This window comes from Rattus rattus, chromosome 8 (assembly GCF_011064425.1).
Source record: "Rattus rattus isolate New Zealand chromosome 8, Rrattus_CSIRO_v1, whole genome shotgun sequence".
Classification (NCBI taxonomy): Eukaryota; Metazoa; Chordata; class Mammalia; order Rodentia; family Muridae; genus Rattus; species Rattus rattus.
Window position 1 is genome coordinate 69,614,311 of NC_046161.1, and position 23,284 is coordinate 69,637,594.

Here is a 23,284-nt window from a genome sequence, read left to right on the forward strand (position 1 = left end):
CTGCCCTACTGACCCGGAGCTCAGCATAGAATCTGGTCACGGAAGGAGCTGTGGATGTGTGTACTGTGGCGCTCTGATCTAACTTTCCATAACCAGTCAGAGGTTAAACTAGGACAGGCAGTCTCTTAACTAACCCTGACACTCACTGACCTGGCTACCTCCCATATGGGAATCCATGGTTAGGGTGTCCCCAGTGCCTGAATGTCATTTTTCTTCATTTTTCTGAAGACTCATAGCCACATTACATAAAGTCAATCCCACTCTTGAAGGTGTGTGAACCTGTTCTCAGGGGCTAAAGTGTGTGTACATAAAGTCCTCAGTCCTCTGAGTTTTGGCTTCCTTACTTAGAGGAATAGATCTTTAAAACTGGGTCCTCACCTGGCACTGGTGGAGCACACCTTTAATCCCAGTATTTGGGAGGCAGAGGCAGGCAGATCTCTAAGTTCGAGGCCAGACTGGTCTACAGAGTGAGTTCCAAGAGAGGCAAAGCTACAGAGAAACCCTGTCTCAAAAAACAAAAACAAAAAGGAAGAAGAGGAGGAGGAGGAGGGGGAGGAAGAACAAGAGGAGGAGGAAGAGGAAGGGGGGTGACACTGGAGTGATGGCTCAGTGGTTAGGAGCACTAACTGCTCTTCCAGAGGTTCTGAGTTCAATTCCCAGCAACCACATGGTGGCTCACAACTATCAATAATGAGATCTGATGCTTTCTTCTGTCTGATGCCCTCTCTTGTCATGCAGGCATATGTGCAAATAGAGCACTCATAAAAAATACATAAATAAATTGATCTTTTTTAATTAAAAAAACTATGTCCTCAAACTGTTGTATAAAGCCTTCCACCCATACCCAATTCAACAAATGGGGCATAGTGTCCAAAGTCTTGGCACGGCGGAGGAAGGGAGGGGCGGAGGGAGGTTCTCACCTGTCCTTTCCTTACCTCTGTTCTTATGCCTCCTTTAAATTCAGGCGCTCATGGCCTGCCAGCAAGGAGTCCACCCTGTGGCTTCCTGGAATCCACCCTGTGGCTTCCTGGAATTCACCCTGTGGCTTCCCAACCTCACGACCTCAGGGAACAGCCTCAGTTACTGTCACACTAGAGTGCTTGGTACCCGTGTGCTGCCCTGCCTGATGGTTCCAGGCTGTGAGACAGCCTTGTTCTTCTAACAAAGTATTTGGCATGGTATTTAATACCTACTTCCACTTCCCTCTCGGAGCCGCAGCCATGGCTGCAGGTTCTGACTATGCTGGTTCCAGAGTATCAGCAGTTTAAGATGCACGGGCCTCAGCTGAGCAGGAAGGCAGTGAAATAGCAGACGCTGTGGGGATGGCTCAGGGAGCAGGCGCCTTCAGATCAGCTTCTAGGCTGTTACAGTCACATCAGACTTTGAGGGATCTCAGGAACGTGGCACAGCAAACGCTTGGTCTCTGAGGAGAGTTCTGCCAAAGAGCAGAGTCCCCTGACGGGGTTCCCTCCCCAGTGTCATCACCATACCACGCTGCAGCCAAGGACAACCACTCAGATGACAGTATACCGAGGACAAACATTACATCACTCTGCTCTCTGAGACGAGTTCCTCCGCTGTCTCTGATGACATCACACCTTCGGGCTTTGATTTCCTCAGCTGAGAACGCCCATTGAGAGCCCCTACCTAGACACATTCTCTGCGTGCAGATGTCACCCTACAGCCCAGTGCAGCCTCTGTCATCTGGAGAAGCTGTGTGCCATCATCTCCGGTTTAGCAAGCATCCCCTCCGAGCCAGGCTTGAGTCGTTAGCAAGAGGGACTGAAAATGGATCAAGCATCAAGAAGAGAAATGACCTGCTGGAAGGCAGATGGCTCTGTAGCCCGGACAGGGCTCTCAGTTCCCTGAGGCGGCTCAGGCAGCACACCCCACTGTCTTCCTGAAGCCTCCCTGCCAGCCGCATCTCCTAACCCGTTAGCCTTCCTACTGTAGAAACCAGCGTGTGCCTTACTTCTTTTAAAATTAGATATATCATATTCCGGAAGAGCAACCTGTCAGAAGGCAAAGGAGAAATCCTCCCTGCCCCAGCCCCACAAATACATATTTAGCTCTTTTCCAATTTTTTTATTTCCTGATATTTAATTTTTTTGTAATTCTTTAATTCAATGCTTGTAAGATTTGGCAGTTAGAAGCAGAGCGGAGTGGGTTGGGAGTGAATCCGTGTGGGAAGGGAAGACTTGAAGAGAAAAGAAAATTGATGGTTGGGATGTGTTAAAATTAGAGTTACGTAACGATGGCCCTCTTTTAGCTGGTGAGACATATTCAGTTCTCTCTCTCTCTCTCTCTCTCTCTCTCTCTCTCTCTCTCTCTCTCTCTCTCTCGATGTTGAAAAGCTAGGCTTCCCCTATACAAGAGAAGCAGCAATGATATGGACATGGGGTTTCAATGTAAAATATTAAACAGAGATGGCTCAGGGGTCAAGAGCACTGGATGCTCTTCCAGTGCATCACCACCCACGTGGCAGCTCACCAACCAGTCTGCAAACTCCAGCGCCCTTCTTCTGGCCTCTGGGGACACTTCCTAGACTTGGTGCACATACATGCACGTGCAGGCAGACACTCGTACATATAAAATAAAACTAGGTAAGCCTTTTAAAAGAATTAAATAGGACATGCTCCCTAGTGGTGGAAGCGTGTGTAAAAGGCCTGTAAGAATTCAGAAAACTGAGTCTGTTCTTTAACTTTTGTCAGTAGACCTTGCGAGGACTGTATCTGTTGGGGAGTGGTGGTGGGCTGTCTGTGGACTCACTCAGCTTCTCTAGGCCTTGCAGCATGAGCACTGAGCTCTGACACGCATTTCGTAATGTACAAGGGCTTTTACCACTGAGGTTTTCTGTCCTTTGAGTGTTTCCATTTTGTTTTGGGGCCCGGTAGTCATTATATAACTCTGGCTGGCTTTAAACTCACCTGCCTCGGCCTCCCGAGTGCTGGGGTTACAGATGTGCACCACCACACAGACACAGCTAGAGTTTTCATAGACTTCATGCCTTTGCTGTTCTTCTCAAGGGGCACTAGCAGGGATCAAGCTTTCTCGGAGAAAGGACTGATTTAATGGTTCTCATAGGGCAAGAAGCCTGAATTAGGAGCTCGCAGAGAGAACGAGATGTGGTAGGAAGTCCTGAGAACCTGCATGATGGGGCTTCCCCAAGCCATGCGGACAGGTCGAGCATTTGGAGCAGAAGCACAGAAAAGCTGAGAATGTCGCTCAGTAGTTGAGCGCTTTCCTGGCATGACACCACATAAACCACGAATGGGGGCACATGTCTGCCATCCCAGCATGGGGGAGGTGGAGACGGGAGCACCAGGCATTCAAGGTCATCTTCAGCTACCTAGCAAGTTTGAGGCCCGCCTGAGTTTAGTGAGAGACTTTGTCAAGAACTGCTACCTCAAAGTAGGAGGAACAGCACCCTACTTTGTCATAATACATCCCCAGACATTATTTTTCATGATGTAAGGGGGGGGTGACATCTGACGGGCCACCTTCACCAAGTACTCAAAGTCACCATCAGCAGAAGAGGGACGGGTGATAGGCATGTGCCTCTGTCAGTTGTCTCCCCGTGGAGTTCCTGACAAGTGTTTCTGGGCAGAACGTCATCATGAATGATTACCAGACAGGGACTGAAGGGTCGAAAGGATGCTGTGAGTGACCTCAAAGTTACCTTTTCCGTAAAGGGTGTTTTTGGGCTAGCGTACAGCGGGGTCTGTATTAGCCAGCATTAATTCCCTGGGGTGGATCTCTGTACTGTGGTTCTATAAGACAGCTCTTTGGACTCGGAGTCGAGGTAAGAACACAGGAAAGGAAGCCAGGAAGATACTCATGACGGGCATAGCTGTCATGGCCCTGGCTTCCAGCTACAGGGTAGAGGAAGTCCACCATCAGCTTCCCCATGAAAGAAACATCTCAGTACCTCTCCCAGCCCACTGCCCTGACTGTTCAAGAACCAGGCCTTCGCTGGGCCGTTCCCTAAGTCCCCTGATCGCTAAAAGGCACGGGAGCCCAGGCCTACCCTGGTTCAGTCTCTAACCAGGAAGAGAGTGGTACCCCTTGGGTGCCTCCCGTGGAGGGGAGTCCCTGAACCCCACAGGCCTCCATCTCCCTTCAGCTTCGTGATGGACTCTACTTCCTGACTGTCAGCGCTTAACCAGCATCAGCCACGTCTCTCTAAACCCATGAGGCTGCTGTAGGGGCTCTGATGTCACGAGCGGGTTCTGTCCAGACTTTTAGGACAATGTTGATTTCTGTGGACTCAGAGTTCTTCAGCAATCTCACACGTGCATCGCTGGCCCAGAGCTTGTTTGTGGATTCCTGCAGCTCCCAGCATGCCCCAGGCCTTTGCTAGGGACAGTTAGATGCATACAGCGTTTACTGCCAGGCAGCAAGTTTTTATAAAGTCAGTTTCCCTTGTGAGTAGAAGGGGGTAGAGGCTGGATATAGTTCAGTCAGTAAAATGTTTGCCATGAAAACACTAAGACCTGAGTTCAATCCCCAGCACCCCACAATAATGCCTGGTGTGCACTTCTAACCCCTGAACTGGGGAAGCAGAGACAGGAAGATACATAGCTAGCCCACTGACTCTAATTGGAAAATTCCAGACTGAGTGAGAGACCCTGTCTCAGAGACATCATTCCTGAGGATGGCATCTGAGGTTGTCTTCTGGAATTATACATGTAACGCATGCACACGCACACACACACACACGTACATGCACACGCACAGGCACACATGCATGCACACACACATACACATACACACATGCATGCACATGCACATACACATACACACATACACATACATACACATACAAACACACACACAAACAAGCATATGCACACAAACAGACACACAGACACAAACACACACGGAAACATACACAAGCATACAGGTACACACATGCACAAACCCCACCCCCTCGCAGAAGAACTAAAAGGTAAAATACTGGGCCAGCCCGGCTCCCAGCCACTTGTATAGACTTGTATTATCCAAAGAGTCTGTGTGAATCTTTGTGTCTGCTGTCACATGGAGACAGCCGCCATACTCTACCGTCAGCTCTGCCCATCTCTGAGCTGGGGGAAAGTAGAATGCTTTAGAAATATGAAGTGTCTTGCTAGTCCCGTGACACATGCCTACAGGAATACTTTGAGAACTATCAGGTCTTAAACACAGAGAGAACCCCTTTCTGCCTGAGCTCTCTAGCCTTACAAGAAAGCTTTGCATGCCCTAAGAATAAGAGGATAAAAGCCCTTTGGGGAGACAACGGCTTTCCTGGTCCTGCTGGGCCTTAGTGCCTGGCCCTGGATACCGGAACTGATTGTGCTCTTGTCCTTGCAGTACACCAGGTGGCCGAGAGGGTGGAGGCCCTGGGCCAGTTTGTCATGAAGACCAGAAGGACCCTCAAAGGACACGGGAACAAAGTCCTGTGCATGGATTGGTGCAAAGACAAGAGGAGGATCGTGAGCTCCTCACAGGTACTGCATGTGTGGCTGCCACACTGCCCTTCTTGTGCAACCTCAGTACCTCTCCCAGCCCACTGCCCTGACTGTTCAAGAACCAGGCCTTCCCTGCACGCACGCACGCACGCAGCACGCACGCACGCACGCACACACAAATAAAAAGAAAAGTAAAATGTGCATGCTCTAGACAGTGTCTTTCTGGTTCAGACAGGTGTTACTAATTTGCTGTGTGACTTTCAGATCTAACGCATTGTGTTGCGCTTGCTTTTGATTTTATATCTATAATAAATAAATATCCATTTATCACCATGCATATTAAAAACACCTGAGAGTAAAGCAGAGTTCTGACTCCCCTGTTTCAACCATTATCTTAATTAAATTTTATTTATTGTTTAGTTTATCATTAGAAAAGCTGTTCTCATACTTGCAATCCTCCTGCCTCAGCCTATGAGGCTACGAGGAGCCTATGTCACCACGGCAGACTTACAGTTTTAGAGCGCTTCTGTCTCGTCTTTACTTGGTTTTGTGACGTGGTTGCTGCTTGGCTATTTGACTTTTCAGTCTTTGCAAGCGCACTAACTGAGAGGGATTTTCTGCCACTCACAGGTTTCTTTTTTTAAAAAAAAAAAAAAAAAAAAAAAAAAAAAAAAAAAAAGGCAGTATCTCCTGTTTCCCGGGCTGACCTCAAAACCATTGTTACCTTGGATAACCTTGAATTTATAGCCCGCCTGCCTCCACCACCGAAGTGCTAGGATTACAGATGTGCACCACCACACCCAGTGTGTGAAGTGCTGAGAACTGAATCCGGGGCTTCAGACATGCCAGGCTCTACCAGCTCAGTTACATCCTGGCCCCTCTTGCACCAGGAGGAACTCTGAGGCGGGGCCATGTGAGCACTTCTGCGCACTCTCTGTGCGTCCCTCTCTGCTCCAGAGTGGTAGGGGGATGTTTGTCTCAGTTAGGGGTTTGAAGAGGTGCCGTGACCACAGCAGCTCTTATAAAGGAAAACATTTACCTGGGGCTGGCTTACAGTTCAGAGGTTTAGTCCATTACTGAAATGGCAGGAAGCATGGCAGTGTGCAGGCAGACGTGGTGCAGGCAAAAGAGCTGAGAGTTCTGTGTTTGGATCCAAGGCAGCAGAAGGAGACTGTGTCCCACACTTGACAGACTTGAGGGCTTCCTCAAAGCCCTCCCCCAGTGACATACTCTCCAACAAGGCCACGCCTGCTCTAAGAAGGCCACACTCTCCAACAAGGCCACACTTCCTAACAGTGTCACTCCCTAAAGGGCCAAGCATCCACACACATGAGCCTATGGGGTCCTTTCAAACCACCACAAGACTGGAGACATTGAAGATTCTGGAACAATCTTTGGATTACCAGTAACCCTTTCCCTTTAACAAAAGAGATTACTCACCCAGGTGAGTGGGAGTCGGGTCTGGGGGCGGAGGTAAGTTCTCTCCCGGCATGTGGGCGCCTGGCATGTACGTCAGCTTGTGGAAGATCACAGTTTAATGAGACTTCAGAGTGCACAGTGGGTAGGCAATGGGAAATGGCAGGCAGCAAGGCAGAGGAAACAGCCACACTGAATCAGTGTCCATGTCTGGGGAGTACAGAGGGCCCTCACATGCACACGCAGAGCCCAGGTTGTATTATGAAACATTGACTTTCCTAACTCATCCATGTTTGGCCATTTAGGCAGAAATTAGATCTAAAGCCATGTGAGCCTGGGATCTTGAAGGACCCCAGACTGTGCTCTTTGACCTCAGTCACTCAGCATTATCCAGGCTTGTCCCACCAGATGTGGTAGAGAAAGATTCTGCCACTTTAACATTGCTTCTTCCACCGGGTATTTTCCAGCCCGCTCTCCTGCTCCGTTCACCACCTTTACCTCCACACGTCTCAGGGATTAATACACTGAGTCTGAGCTAGGCATGGTGGTACATGCCCGTCATCCCAGCACTCAGGAGCTGAAGGCAGGCAGATCCAGGGTTCCAGGTCATCCTTGACTACATATCGAGGTTTAAGCCAACCCAGGCTACCTAAGCCCTGTCCTGTGGGTATCTGAGTCTTGCATTCTCTCACTTTATCTAAACCAAAAATTGTAAATCGGAGAGCTGAGCCTTTATAAAGCTCACTGGAAAACCCAGCCCCATCCACCTCACTCCCCTTTATTCACGGGCAGGTGGGAGGTCTCGATCATCCTGGATTTCCACTGCCTGTCCTCACTGCCCATCAGGACAGGGTGCTCTGTGGACTTCTCGGCCATTACTGATAAGAGCAGGCTGCCAGGTCCTGACTCCTGACCTGTTGGGTTTTTTTCTCTTTCCAGGATGGGAAGGTGATTGTCTGGGATTCCTTCACTACTAACAAGGTGAGGTACCCTCCCAGGGGTTCCTGGGCCTCGGGTTCCCAGCCCAGTCCCTTCTAGAGCTCTGTGAACCACCATGGAAACAGCAACTCTGCCAGTGCTCCCTGCCCTAGCCCTAGAGGACCACCACCCCTGACCAGATAGGGTACAGCAAGAGGAACCTGTTAAATCCCATACATGATGTGCTCTGCATTTATCTTATGAGTGAGGATGGAAAGGATCAAATTCTGTCTTTTCTCCCCTCTCTATGTCTGGCTGGATCCCATAACCCTGTAGAGACGAACAGAGGTCAGGTGAGGTAGGAGACTGCGGGGGGATCCGACAGGCAAAGCTGTGGTGTGGGGCTGTCTGAGGCCAAGGCAAGGGTGCTCTCAGCATGCACATCTCAGATAGATCTAAGGTTAGACTGTTTCCATGAGATAAAGACCGAAACTCTAAATGCAGACGTGGTTGCAGCCCGGGGCCCACCCTCTGTACAGGACAGTGCTGTCTGAGAAGACCGGTGCCAGTATCTGTCTGCAGCAACAGGCTTGTTCCTCACTGTAGAAAAGGGGATCAAAGTGTACAGTCTACTTTATTAAGCAGGTTAACAGACTCAGCAGCGAGCATGCCCTGATCAAGTGAGGGCCGTTTTCCAGGGCAGAGTCACCAACAGTCAGGCCCTGGCAAAGGATAAAAACCAGTGGAGGAAAGCAGGCTGTCTCTCACTAACTGAGATTTGGTTGGTACCAGAAGGCTGAGTCCCCTCGTCAGTGCAAAGCCCAGTTTCATCCCTCGCCACTGCCATGTAAATGGTGACACATCAGGGACCCCGTTTTTTGTATTTTGTAAAAGCTCAGACATTAAGACCCATGTGCACGTGCCCTTTTCATTCCTGATTGGTGCTAATGTTTCAGGAGCACGCGGTCACCATGCCTTGCACCTGGGTGATGGCGTGTGCTTATGCCCCATCAGGATGTGCCATTGCTTGTGGGTAAGTTTTCCAAATGTCCCATTAGCCACAAACTACTGCTTTGTATGGGCAAATATTCCAAAATCCAAGCCATTTAAAACTGGTACAGGGCTTACTTTCTAAACCATGAAAAACAATAAAGCCCAGAATGAGCAACCCTTAATAATATCTGGCCAAGCGCTGCCCTGAACAATAAAAAACAGCCAGAGGCCCGGGGAGATGGCTTAGTGGGTAAATGAATGTGAGGCCTCAAGTTCAAATCCCAGTATACACATGAAACGCCACACAGAGACCCACGGGATGGCTCAGCTCTTGTCTGCTGTGCAGGTTGCTGACCCGAGTCCAACCCTGATCCCACTGGAAGGAGAGAACCGACTCTTGAGAGCTGTCCTCTGCCATCCACACACATGCTGTTCTCTCTCTCTCTCTCTCTCTTTCTCTCTCTCTCTCTCTCTCTCCCTCCCTCCCTCCCTCCCTCTCTCTCTTGCACACACACACACACACACACACACACACACACACAAACAGTACTCTTTCAATTAAAAATTTAGATTTATTTACTTTACTTATGTGTCTGAGTGTGGGCCTGCATGTACATGGATGAGTGCACCATGTGCATGCCTAGTGCCCACCAGGTCAGAAGAGGGTGTTGGACCCTCTGGAACTAAAGTGCCAATATGGGGTGCTGAGCAATGAAGCCAGGTCCTCTGCAGAAGCAACGTGTGCTCCCTTGCTTCTAACAGTTTCATAGATATTTTGCATTTGCCATTTTTTGCTTATTTAATCTTATTATGACTATTTGTATAGTCTATACATTGCATGCATGCCCGATGCCCTCGAAGGCCAGAAGAGAGCTTAGGAGGCCCTGCAACTGGAATTACAGATGGTTGTGAGCTGCGGTCCTGGGATCGAACCCAGGTTCTCTCTAAAAGCAGCTGGTGCTTTGAACCACTGAGTCATCTCTCCAGGCGCTAGGTTCTCAGCTCCTTGGCTCAGTGTTAGCTGGTGGGGAGCTCTTGCTAATCTCTCGGCTGTAATAAAGACCAGCATATGCATAAGGAACGTCCTTATCTGGGGGAGATGTACGTGTGCTCCCTGATCTGTTTAGAAGTTGATGTTACGTTTGTGTCAGCTGGTTCTGCATTCGCTCCCACACACATGGCGAGCTGTTGGTGAACTGAGGAAAGGAGTTTCCATATTCATTTTTGTGGGTTTGATTATAGTTTAGAGGGTGTGGAGTTGAAGGGGAAAAGGTTGCAATGTAAGATAAATACATAAAGAAAGTAATAAAGAAAGGCATTTGCACAGTCAGTATAAATGAGAAGAATGTGTGTGTCTGTCCTTCCATGCCAACCTTTGGTTCTTCTGTCGTCTCCGATAGTGGTCTTGATAATAAGTGTTCTGTGTACCCACTGACATTTGACAAGAACGAGAACATGGCTGCCAAGAAGAAGTCTGTCGCTATGCACACCAACTACCTGTCTGCCTGCAGCTTCACCAACTCAGACATGCAGGTGAGTGCCCCCATCCCCCTGGGGCACTCCCCTTGCAGAGCACATCTGGGAAATACAGGGTAAGGCGAGCTCTGTGTAGCGCAGGCTCCAGAGGAAGCGCCTGCCGTTTCTCCTTGGTCACTGTTCCTAATAAAATCAAAATGAGGAAAGCTGGGCCTCCGGATGTAGAGTTGAGACAAACTCTGGCTGTGGTAGTGAGCACTCTGCTCTGGGCGGGCGAGGGTGGGAATGCTGTGTGTAAGGCAGGCAATATAAACTCCACAGCGCTGAGCTTCAGAGCTGTACACTGCCTTACGTTTGCCGGCATGTGTGTCTGTGCACCCACGTGCATGCAGTGCCCATGGAGGCCAGAAGAGGGCGTCAGATTTCCCCTGGAGTTATAGGTGGCCGTGAGCCACTGTGGGTGCAGGAAACTAAGCCCTAGACCTCGGCAAGAGCAGTCAGTGCTCTTAATCTCTGAGCCATCTCACCAACCCTATGTTCTATTCTTCAAAAGATAAAAACGGAGCTAGAGAGATGGCTCATAACAAGCTAGGCGTTCCCAAAAGTGCATCCCTATCACTACAGCTATGAGAAATCCGAGACCTGTGACTTCAGCTTGCAAAGGTGCGTGCATGCACGCGCGCACACTCACAACTCACTCCTGTAAATAAGCAAAATTAGTCTTTAACTTAAAAAAGCAAGAGCAAAATGTAATGGGCATTAAGTCTGTGCCTTACTTTGCACAAACAACAGCCAGGACAGTACACGTCTAACACTCTGACAACATTGCTATAGCAAGTTATGACTGTTGCCATAGTTGATTCAGTCACACAGATCTGCAAGGCAGGCAGAAACCTGGTTTAGGACCTGATAGTGCTAGACAGGAAGTCTGGCAAGCTATGACTCTTAAAATGAGACTTGGTGGTCTGTTTACCTTGGTAAGTAAGTTGTATGGGGCTGGCTCTGTCTTTTCTTCTGCAACAGTATTTCCTGGAGCAAGTAGCTAGGGGGTATGAGTGTGTGTATGCATGCATGTGTGTGTGTGAGCATGTGTGTGTGTGTGTGTTCATACATGTGTACACATGCATGCATGTGGAGGCCAGAGGTGAGCCTCTATCTTAATTTTTGAGACCTGGTCTCTTACTATACCTCAGAGCTCCCCAGTAAGGTTAGGATGGCCATCCAACAAGTCCCCGGAACCCGCTTGTCTTCATCTCCCCAGCACTGAGATTATATGTGTACACCATCCTGCCTAGCTTTCACATGGGTGTGGAACTCCGACGGTCCTCGTGCTCACATGAGAGAACAGAAAAGCACGTAGAGTCCCAGGATCATTTGCCCAAGCAACAGGAAGTTATGGTGCACGCTCTGGCCTTCTAGCTGTAGGAGAGACTTTTTGTGTTTGCACTCAGTGGTGTGTGTGTGTGTGTGTGTGTGTGTGTGTGTGTGTGTGTGTGTATGTGTGTGTGTGTGTATGTGTGTGTGTGTGTATCTGTGTGTGTGTGTGTGTGTGTGTGTGTGTGTGTGTGTGTGTGTGTGTGTGTGTGTGTGTGTGTGTGTGCCTGCTATGCTCTGTGGAAGGCTAAACCTTTAGCTAACCTTCCCCAACTCTCTTTCTTCGTGTAGATCCTGACAGCCAGCGGTGATGGCACTTGCGCCCTGTGGGATGTGGAAAGTGGACAGCTGTTGCAGAGCTTCCATGGCCATGGGGCTGATGTCCTCTGCTTGGACCTGGCCCCCTCAGAAACTGGAAACACCTTCGTGTCTGGGGTAAACACAAAGAAACTCTCTGGGGTCTTTTGTCCACCAGGGAGGTAGATGCTGGGTGTTGTTTTTGTTCTTAGCTCTGGTCCTGTCTCTTTCCTAGAAGTGTCTTCAGCCCCCTGCAGCTGTAAAACCCCAGTTCCTACAGCCCTCCTTCTTCCAGGCCCCTCCGCTCTGTCACTACCATTCAGAAGTCTCTATAGAGACCTGGCATGTTCCGTTTGAATGCTGCAACTCAGGGTGTGTGTCTGTCACCATGTATTTAAGGTCCCTCAAAGTTTGCCTCTTAGCGTAACCATGGGCCACCGTGCTTGCATGCTAAGATGAGGCAGTGCTGGGACTCACAGAGCTCAGGGCTGGAGAACACTCCCATGCCACATCCTTTGGCCACCACTCTCCTTCTCCTCATCCCTGGATGCAGGAAACAGAAGAGGAACTCTAGGGTTCAACATATGGGCCTAACGGATTTCATACCATTGAGTCCTCATTTTCTTCCCGTGTGTTTGGCCACCTGCGTATGTCTTCTCCTTGTGCCTTTGCAGAATTGCACCGTCCCTGCTCAATCATTGCCCTCTTGATAGGACCCTTATCTCTGTAGATTATATTGTCTCTTAGCATCCAGCAGGAAGTTGAAGGTTCTTGAATTTTATTGTCTCTGTCCTCAGTGAAACTCTCGGGGTCCTATACCCCATGGCAGGTGCTCCTAAGATGTCACCTTTGCCTCCTCACATCTTTGAAGTCAACAAACCTGAGTGCTTGAAGCCATCAGTTCATGTAACTGTTGAGAGAATGCCTTTTGCTATTGGAGCTCTGTGGGAATTCATCAAAAAGCTTTCCAGAATCTCTACCACATGATATGAGAAATCTTTTGTCTATGAGTGTCTGCCTTGTGAATGACTCAGAGAGAACATCAGGGTTGAGGGGGAAGACTGGGACTGGGGGAGACTTGCTGCCCTCTCCCCTAATTGTTCAAGGGCAGGCCTATGAGGAGAGTCTGGGACAGCTGTTCCCCAGGTCAGTGTGCTGCTGAGGTACAGACAGCCCAGAGGAGCCCATTTCTAGCTCTGCTGAAGGTCGGCTCTACACCTCCAACAGCTGAGGCTCTTGGCTACTCTGTTTGGACCCCACCCACCTATCCTTTGGTGTCACCAACCCAGACTCCATCCCACCCCCACCACATGTACCAACACCCGCTTGCCACAGGACTGAGGAAAGTGGACAGGAAGAGGAGAGAGTAGAAGGGAGTGAAGGAAAGTAAAATTCTCGGAGGAAGTAGGGAGGAGACACTGAAGGTCTTACTCCAACTCAGAAGTTCACAAAAGAAGGGAGGGGGCGTCATGTGCCCTCCTGCAGTCCTGGGAAGGTCTCCTTCCTCAGGCTAAATGGGTGGAGGAGAGTGACTTGTTAAGATTCATCCCTGTCTGTACATAGTCCTTGCAGTATATAATTGCGTGATTTTCTGTTTGTAGGGTTGTGACAAGAAGGCCATGGTGTGGGACATGCGCTCTGGCCAGTGCGTGCAAGCCTTTGAAACTCATGAGTCTGATGTCAACAGTGTCCGGTCAGTAAGTAAAATATTTGGGGTCCTCTGACCTGGGGCTTTACTGAGGTTTAGATCATCCTTAGCAAGACACACACACACACACACACACACACACACACACACACACACACCCCAGAGATTACCTGAGAAAAAAGGTTCCTCAACAGGAAAGGTTCCAGGTCCCAGGAGCCCTTCATCTACTTGCTTTAGAGACAAGCCATACCCTCCTGACGTGAGCCACCATTTCTGAGGCAATCTTCATGTGTGTATTGAGTGCATCCATGCCAAGCATTCCCTCCAAAATAGGATTACAGCAGTGAGCATGGAAGATAAAGCTTCTATTGCCCTTCAAGAAACAGACCAGACACAAAAAGAAACACACGTATACAATGGGGGAGGGGGGATGAGGAACAGGGATAGCAATGTCTGGGCAGGGCTGCTTCTAGGGGGTCAAAGGCCTCAGAGAAGGTGACATTTAAACTGAGGCCTGGAGGATGAAGAGCCAGCCTTGCTAAGAAAGGGCACTGAGGTGAGATGGGCCACACTGTAGAAGCACTGAGCTCAGGAAGCCCACATCTCTAATCTGGACAGTCAGTCAGCAGTGGCTGTTTACACAGGGAAGACTAGAGGAAGGACAGACGGGAGGTGGGCATTGAGGAAGGACAGACGAGAGGTGGGCATCGAACAGCATGGGGCTACTTCAGTCAAGAGAACCCTAGTCAGCCAGGCTGAGATGCTCAGTTGGTAGCAAGCTTTCCAGAAGTGGGGTTCTAGAAACGGGATAGGATTTAACTTGTTCAGAAGGTGTCACATCATGGCTCAGTATAAAACATCTTTCTACTCAGAGCCCTAAAATTTGCCATCGTGCCTAATGAGAAAACACTAGACGTGCTCCTCTGAGTTTCCAACTCCCACATCAGATGACTCACAACTGCCTCTAACTCCAGTTCCAGGAGATTCAATATCCTCTTTTGGCTTTCTTAGGATACCTGCATTCACATGAACACACACACAAACACACAAGACACACATAGGACACATAAACATACACACATATACACACACGGCACATACATACACACATACATACACATGCATACACACACATATATACATATAAGACACAAACATATACATACAAATACATGCATATATACATACACAACATATACACACACATGCACAACACATACACATGCAAAACACCCACACATACACACATGACACACATAAATATATATATACACATGCACACCCATGACACATATACTTACACACATATATACACACAACATATATACATACATACACACACATATACACAAGACACCCATGACACATATACATACATACCTATATACATACACACATACATATACATACACAAGACACATACACACACATATATACATACACAACATATTACATACATACATGACACATACATGGCACATACATACACACATGACATATACATATACATACACATACACACATATATACACACAACATATATACATTCATACACACACAAGACACCCATGACACATACACATTCACATACAAGACACCCACACATATACACGACACATACACATACACATGACACATACATACACATACACACACATGTACATACACCTTACATACACACTCACATACACAAGACACACAAACATAGTTTTTAAAAAACACATAATATGTTCAGAGAATGGCATGGGGCAGACAGCTAAATAAACTTTGTGGACATTTTCCCTCCAACCTTCCTGTTCTCATTCCTCATGTCAGAAACTTTGTAAGGTAGTCACCCAAAGTCAACCTGGGGCTGGTTGTAAACCAACTTCAATCTCTGGGCATCCGCATAGCAATGCACAGTAGCAGGTGGCTGTAACTCCAGCACGGAGGTGGCAGAGGACTCACCTGGGGTCCCATCCCCATCTGGGGCTGACTGGCCAGCCAATCTAGCCTCTTGGTGAACTCCAGGTCAGCAAAAGAACCTGACTCAAAGGAGGGGGTCATTTTCCAGAGACTGACACCCGAAGCTGCCCTCCACCTTCTACACCTACACAACTGTATGCATTAAAAACAACAGAACCAACCTTCCCTATTAGCGCAGGCTGCAGGCTGGAGGCCATTGTAAGCAGAAAGAAGATCATCGAAAGGGAGGGACACATGAAGAGATTAAAGATGCTCATTCAGGGATGTAGCTCAGGTGGCATTGTGCTTAACTAGTATACACGGAACCCTGAGTTCTCTCTCTAGCAGGCCATAAAACCGGATGTTGTAACTCTCCTGGACTCTCAGAACAGAGGAGTGGAGGCAGGAGGATTCAAAGTTCAAGGTCTTCACGAACAGATTTCAAGGCTAGGCTGGGCTACATGAGACCCCACCTATTAGTAAATAAGTAAATAAACAAACTAATAAAAAATACCTCCACTCTGCTCCTGCCTGTGGTTTATAATCTAGCATCCATACTTCCCCCTGAGTACCGAGAAGATGAAGGCAGGATGCCACTGCCCACTGGGGCTTTTTAGTTAGCAGCATGCTGGGTTCTTGGTACTCACTACCTTGTTCACCTTCACCATGTAGGCAGGCGTAATTATCCTCGATGTCCAGATGAGGAAACCAGGCTGGGGAAGATGATGTCATTGCCCAAAGCCCGGCATGTCCTGACAGTGCCGACAGCTGATGTGGCTCTGTCCCTCTGACTCCATTGCCCCTGTGCTCTGAGCCTCACTTTGGGAATGAGGTGCATTGCAGGACTGCTCCTGCTCTGCTCAGTACCTGGTGTGAAGGCACTGACTTCATCTGGCCCTCAGCAGACCTCTCTGTAAGGCAATGCCCCTGTCCTGGGTTTACCCGAGGAACCTGAGAGGGTGGTGGTCCAACCACACGAGGCTCCCCTCAGTCCTGTGTCCCAGAAGTGGAGCTTCTGGCTGTGTGACCTAGGATGCCTTCTCCTGGGTCATGAGCAGAGTCATGGGCGTGACTACTCCTCATAACGGGCTTTCTACCAACTCTCTGCAGATACTACCCCAGTGGAGATGCTTTTGCTTCCGGGTCAGATGATGCCACGGTACGTTTCTCCGTTACTGACAGCCCTTTCAAGGCAGAGGGGAGGGGTAATAGCTTGTTTTTACTTTACATTTTGCAGAAGTAGCAAGGAAATTTTATTTAAAGCCAAACAACAAGAAGGACCAGAAAACACCACAGGAAAACATCAGGCCTTAGTTTTGTTTTGTTTTGTTTTTTCTCAAATTTTACTTATGCATTTTAATGTACATGGATGTTTTGCCTTAATGTGCGTCTGCACCACATGCATGATTGGTGCCCTTGGAGAGCAGAAGAGGGCACTGGGATGTCCTGAGACCAGAATTACAGATGATTGTGAGCCACTCTCTAGGTGCTAGTACTTGACCCTGATTCCTTGAACAACAGCCGGTGGTCTTGATAGCTGAGCCATTTCTCCAGCCCCTTAGCGGTGGTGCCTTGGCTACCTCGAAGGTTCTTCTTTCCTCCAACCTTTACCCTCCCCACAATTTCACCCCCTATCACTAAATAGGAGAGAAAGGAGAGAGAGGAGAGAGAGATGAATCTATTCTCCTTGTTTATTCTTTGAGCATGACTATTACTAACAAACCACAGCCAACCCCCCTAGCATTATATGCCCTCTGACAGTTCCCAGAATTCCAAACGTCCCAGAATCACGGAAATTACCTGCAGCTGGCAAAGCCATGCTTCTGCTAGAGCACAGGAGAATCATGGTCCGCTGCCGTGGGCCACCCGAAGCAGCCCACACCCCTACACCTGGGATTAAAATGAAAGCACATTCTTATATTTCTGTATTTTTAAAGAAGCCAACATTCCAAAACTGTCACTATACCTTAACTTTATTTTATTTATTGAAACTTGTTTTCTAGTCACAGAAGTTATGTGTAGCCACTGAATTAAAATGGAAGGAATTTCCTCTCCTTTCCTAAGAAAAAAAGTTTAATGAATCCTGACTGCCCTTTCTCTCCATAAATACAGTGCCTGTGTGAATATTTGTCTTTTTCACACGATGACAACCTGTGTGCGCTCGTCTGTGACCAACCAGCATTTTTCACTGCGTATTTTCTCAATAATTGTCTGGTATTTCATATTATTGGCATGCCATCATGTACTCAAAGAATCTTCCATCTGGAGAGAGCTCTTTGTAAGTTCTCCTCCCCCACCCCATTAAGAACACTGTCATGGGGCTGGAGAGATGGCTCAGGTTAAGAGCACTGACTGCTCTTCCAGGAGGTCCTGAGTTCAAATCCCAGCAACCACATGGTGGCTCACAACCATCTGTAAAGAGATCCGATGCCCTCTTCTGGTGTGTCTGAAAACAGTTACAGTATACTTATATATGATAAGTAAATCTTTAAAAAACAAAACAAAACAAAGAACACTGCATAAAGCCAGCATGGCGGTTCAATGCTTGTAATGTCAGTGTAGGAGAGGAAGAGATGTTCAAGGTTATCCTTAGCTACATATACACAGCAAGTTCACGGCCAACCTAGACACAGGCACATACATCCATATTCACATTCATAAATAATAAAATATTTCAAAACTCTTAGATGTGTCAAGAATATGTAACAAAATATAAAGGCATACACACTTTGGCTACACAATTTTGTAGAAACAAATTTTGCTGTAAGTAAATATTTTCGTGCCTTTCACTACTTAGAAGCCCTCAGGCAATGACTGCTTACCTAAAACCAGATACAGTTCTCACAGTGTGTTACAAGTGGCAAATTATGATGACATATGTTTTTAAAAGAAAATTTTTTTCTTGTTGTTCTCAAAAATACCAAATATTAAAGGGCTTCACTCTAAGACACTGCTGTGGAAGATGTTACAAGAGAACTTTCTGAGTTTTGATGATAGTGAAATCTCAGAGTTGAAGAAATGGCTCAGAGATTAAGAGGACTTGCTGCCCTCCCAGAGGACCTGAGTTCAAGTCCAGCACCCCTGTCAGGTGGCTCACAACCTCCTGTAACTTCAGTTCTGGGGAACCTGACACCCTCTTCTGTCCTCCCCACACACCCATGCATGTGTGCATTCGTGCACACACAGGCACATACATCCATGTTCACATTCATAAATAATATAATACTTTTAAAACTCTTAGATGTGTCAAGAATGTGTAACAAAATATAAAGGCATACATTTTGGCTACACCGTTTCACAGAAACAATTCTGTTCTAAGGGTTCTGCTCCTAAGCCAATGCCAGGGAGACATCAACATGTATACAAAGATTTTTATATAAAAATGTTCATCATGGGAGTTAGTTCTATTGTTACTGCCCAGGCCATCGTCCCTTGTAGTGTATTCAAAAATCAGTTTTTCTTCACACACACACACACACACACACACACACACACACACACACACATGTTCATCATAGAATTGTGCATAAAAGAGAAAGTTTAGCCATAAGAAGAACGTTTAGCTGGTTATTGCCTAACAGATTGAGACATAGCCACATGGGGAATATTGGACTGACATGTAAATCATCTTCTTTGAAGACTAATTTTGGTAAGTGCTTGCCACATAATGCTGACAGAGCCAGCAGTGAACACCCACCCCATCCATTTCCACACAGTCTTAGTCAGGGTTTCTACTGCTCTGATGAAACACCGTGACCAAAAAGCAAGTTGGGGAGGAAAGGGTTTAAGGTTTACACTTCCATATCACTATTCATCAAAGGAAGCCAGGACAGGAACTCAAATCTGGAGGCAGGCACTGGCACGGGCCATGCAGGGGTGCCACTTACTGGCATGCTCCCCATGGCTTGCTCAGCCTGCTTTCTTTATAGCAGCCCACCAGCCCAGGATAGCGCCACCTACAGTGTCCCCACCAATCACCAATTAAGACAATGCTCTGCAGGCTTGCCCACAATCCAGTCTTATGCAGGCGTTTTCTGAATTGAGGTTCCTTCTATTCAAATGACTTTGAGCTTGTGTCACGTTGACATCAACTGTCCAGCACACACACATAAAGTAGGGGACAAAAAACTAACATCCCAGACATTAGCAAATGCCTCTAGGACTTGGGGTGACTTTCATTTCCTCATTGTGAATGTCTAAGCATCATGGAATGTTCCACAATGCCTGTGCGTGCTTCATCAAGGAGGAGAAGGCAGGGCTCTATGTTGTCTCTGTACCTGAAGAAACCTTTTACACTCACTGCGTCTTTGAGTCCCTACTGACCCATAGAGATTAACTGGAAATAGGACTGAAGGAGAGAACAGAAGGAGAGAGAACTAAAGAGGTTTTCTCCTGCCATGCCTCAAACTACAGAAGCTGCCGGTCTGTACTTCTACAAGTTGAAGCCAGAAGTAATTGTCCCTTTGTTTCTTTTACCTCAGTGTCGCCTCTATGACCTGAGGGCAGATAGAGAGGTTGCCATCTACTCCAAGGAGAGTATTATATTTGGAGCATCGAGCGTGGATTTCTCCCTCAGTGGTAAGATTTTACCTCAGAAACTTCCCCGGGACTGTAGGACTAGACCTAAAAAGAACAAAGCAGCTCTGTGCCAAGCCTCCCATCGCTGAGCTTTCTGTGAGGCGATGTGCTGAGGCCACACGGGACCTTCAGATACCCTCTCTTCACCTCATCCCTGGCCCTTCCCACTTCATGCTCTGAAACCCCTGCAACCCTGCCCTCTGGGAGGCAGCTAACAGAAGCCAAGGCAGTGTTGATGGGACACCCTCCTGTTCTAAGTCTATCTTTCCATACAAAGCTGCAGTTACTTTCTGGCACCTCTACCCAAGCATCAAAGACTACTGCTCAGCCCTTGAAAACACTGTCACTTTGTCTTAATCTCTGTGAACTCGAGTTGAAGGTTTAGAAATGGCAGGAATGTTCCTGCTTCCTTTAAGGCCCAGGGGCATCCTATACACATGTGACCCTAGCATGGTGGCTTCTACCAATGGCATTACAGTGATATTCCTCTCTGTCCTGTGCCTTCCCCAGAGGACAAGGACTGCTTCTCCGGAATTGCAAAGGCAACACACACTGCCTGCCATACAGTGGGCCTAGATTAATCTGTTTATTGTGTGGGTGGGTAGATGGGTGGATGGATGGATGGGTGGATAGGTAGGCGGGTGGGTGGATGGATGGATGAATGAGGAAATTAATTGGTGAATGAGAGAGAGAGAGAGAGAGAGAGAGAGAGAGAGAGAGAGAGAGAGAGAGAGAGAGACAAAAAAGGAAAAACAGGAACTGATTTAACCATTGTATCTTTTCCAGGCCGCCTGCTCTTTGCTGGGTACAATGACTATACCATCAATGTCTGGGATGTTCTCAAGGGCTCCCGGGTCTCCATCCTGTTTGGACATGAAAACCGTGTTAGCACTCTGCGAGTGTCTCCTGATGGGACAGCATTCTGCTCAGGATCGTGGGATCACACTCTAAGAGTAAGAAGGATGTCCGTCTTCCTGTGTGAACGGAGAGGAAGGGCGGTGGCCGTCCTGAACAGTCTCTGTCCCTGTCCACAGGGGTGGCAAGAGGGTGTCTGGGAGGTTGGGAGCCTCGTCCACACAGGTGTTCAGCATGGTGGCGAGAAAATAACTGAAGCCTGTGAGAGCCCTGTTCAGTAAAGTGTGTGAGCATGCATGTGTGAGCATGCATGCATATGTGTGTATGAGCATACATGCATGTGTGTGTCTGTGTGTGCAGCCCAACTTCCTGTCTTTAAACTCTTTACTCTTTTTTTTTTTTTTTCTTTTTTTCGGAGCTGGGGACCGAACCCAGGGCCTTGTGCTTGCTAGGCAAGCGCTCTACCACTGAGCTAAATCCCCAACCCCAACTCTTAACTCTTATAATACAAACTATCGACTGTTAAAAAGGATCTATCTGTGTCTTCTCAGGTTTGGGCATAATCCTCTCCCATCGTGCAAGAAGAACACGTGCTCTCCCGTGTGGATATGACCTCTTGATGAGCCAGGGCTTCCCACAGGTAGCTTATGGGAGCAATCTCACAGTCAGCACTCGCTCACCCCATCCAGTGTCTCCAGGAAATCCGCCCCCTCCCAGGAAATACTCAGATAGGCCCTGGCTCTTCAACTGGCCCTCCAAGCCCTTCTTTCATCTCAAACACTCTGTGAAGTTTTGTCCGTTTTTGAAGCTATTCCAACCACCAGAATTCCACGTCTGTCAGCATTTCAAATGTCCCTCATTGCTTCCTTGAATCCAGTCTGTCTTCAGAGCACTTTAAAGTCTACCTTTTCTTGGTGTGGACTGTGGCTTCTAGAACCATCGTCTGGACATGCCGGCTATATGGACTGTGAGAGTGGCTGTTCACTGGTCTGTAACAGAAGGAAATTTCAGTTCCAAATGTACAGAATCACACAGAATCACTTTTTAAAACTGTTTTTAGGTAAAAGTATCTTTTTCAACCTGTTCAGTTGTCTTTTTTTAGATAATATGTTTTGTTTGGGTTGTTTTGCTTGTTTGGTTGGTTGGTTTTGTTCTGGGGGAGGCTTCAGAAATGAAATGGACACATGAAGAAAACAGGCTATGTATTTGACTTGTGAAAAATGCAGTCTAGGGCTGAGCATTCCCCTACACTTGAGGGGAAAACCAGTTGCCATTCCTGGCACCAATACTGCCAAGAGCAAACAGAACCTTCTGGCATGGGAACAGGTCACTAAACTGATTTAAAAGCCTACTAGTAGTGTTATCAGAAATGCCTAAGATAATGTGTGTGTTGTCCCTATAAATTATATTCGAATGTCCTGCACAGCAGCTGTACCGACACAGACTGATGGGCAGGCCATGAATAATAATGTCTTTGCTATCCGAGGGGTATCTTGTCTTTATTTGAATCATAAATCCCTTCTAGAAGCGACTGGCCGCTATGCGTCACAAGGTCCCTGCTTTCTCTTCCTTTTTTTTTTCTTTTAAAGGTACAGAGGTTTGTTCTTTTAGAAACTCTTCCTGTGTTAACATGCTGTGTTAACAGAAATCATGGCACAGACTTGTAAGTCCAGGCCCATGGGGCAGAGGCGACAGGATGGCTTGAACCCAAGAGTTCAAGCTCGGCCTCAGCTGCATAGTGAGGTCCATCTTCCCATCGCTTTTTTTTCTCTAGTTTGTTTTCATGTTTATTCGTTCATCTATTTGATGGGTTTTTTTTAATTCTGGGGGGGGGGGTGAGTACCCATGCCACAGAGTGCATGTGGAGGTCAGAGTATAAGCGTGGGAACCTGCTCTCTCCTTCCACTGCATGGTGCCTGGGGATGGGACTCAGGGTGTCAGGCCCAATTAGTAGCAGTTGGCAGTCTCCCTGCCCTGCCCTTGTTGTTTTCTTGGAGAAACAAGGTAGCATGTATCCCAGGCTGCCCTCAAAGCCTCTACACTGTCGAGTGTGAGTGTGAACTTCTGACCCCTCTGCCTTCGCCTCTCAGGTGTTGGTACGCTGAGATGGCCAGTGTGCATTGCACACTAGATGCACTAAGATGGCTGGTGCTGTCAGAGATCAAACCCCGACCTTCCCTCACGATTCACAAACACTCCACCAACAAGTACAGCCCCAGGACCCCATCCTTTAAAGGAATGCTCAGTTTTGTTCTGTGAAGTGTACTGGGAACTAAAGGTCACCTCGGACACTGGTAAAACTGTCATCGAGGGTGGCCTCGGGCATTTGAAGAGCCTA

The 23,284-nt window shown here is 47.8% G+C and overlaps 1 protein-coding gene across 1 annotated transcript in view; it reads left to right on the top strand.

The window, feature by feature from the left end:
• Positions 1-22,429, top strand: part of Gnb5 (G protein subunit beta 5) — a 28,636-nt gene extending 6,207 nt beyond the window's left edge. Inside the window, exons 2-11 of the mRNA XM_032909861.1 lie at positions 5,350-5,486; positions 7,803-7,844; positions 8,738-8,814; positions 10,175-10,307; positions 11,916-12,059; positions 13,523-13,614; positions 16,624-16,672; positions 19,995-20,091; positions 20,878-21,044; positions 21,498-22,429. Coding sequence (XP_032765752.1) covers positions 5,350-5,486; positions 7,803-7,844; positions 8,738-8,814; positions 10,175-10,307; positions 11,916-12,059; positions 13,523-13,614; positions 16,624-16,672; positions 19,995-20,091; positions 20,878-21,044; positions 21,498-21,509 — 950 coding nt within the window. The 3' untranslated portion in view covers positions 21,510-22,429. The remainder of the gene's footprint in view (positions 1-5,349; positions 5,487-7,802; positions 7,845-8,737; positions 8,815-10,174; positions 10,308-11,915; positions 12,060-13,522; positions 13,615-16,623; positions 16,673-19,994; positions 20,092-20,877; positions 21,045-21,497) is intronic.
• The last annotated feature ends 855 nt before the right edge of the window (positions 22,430-23,284 follow it).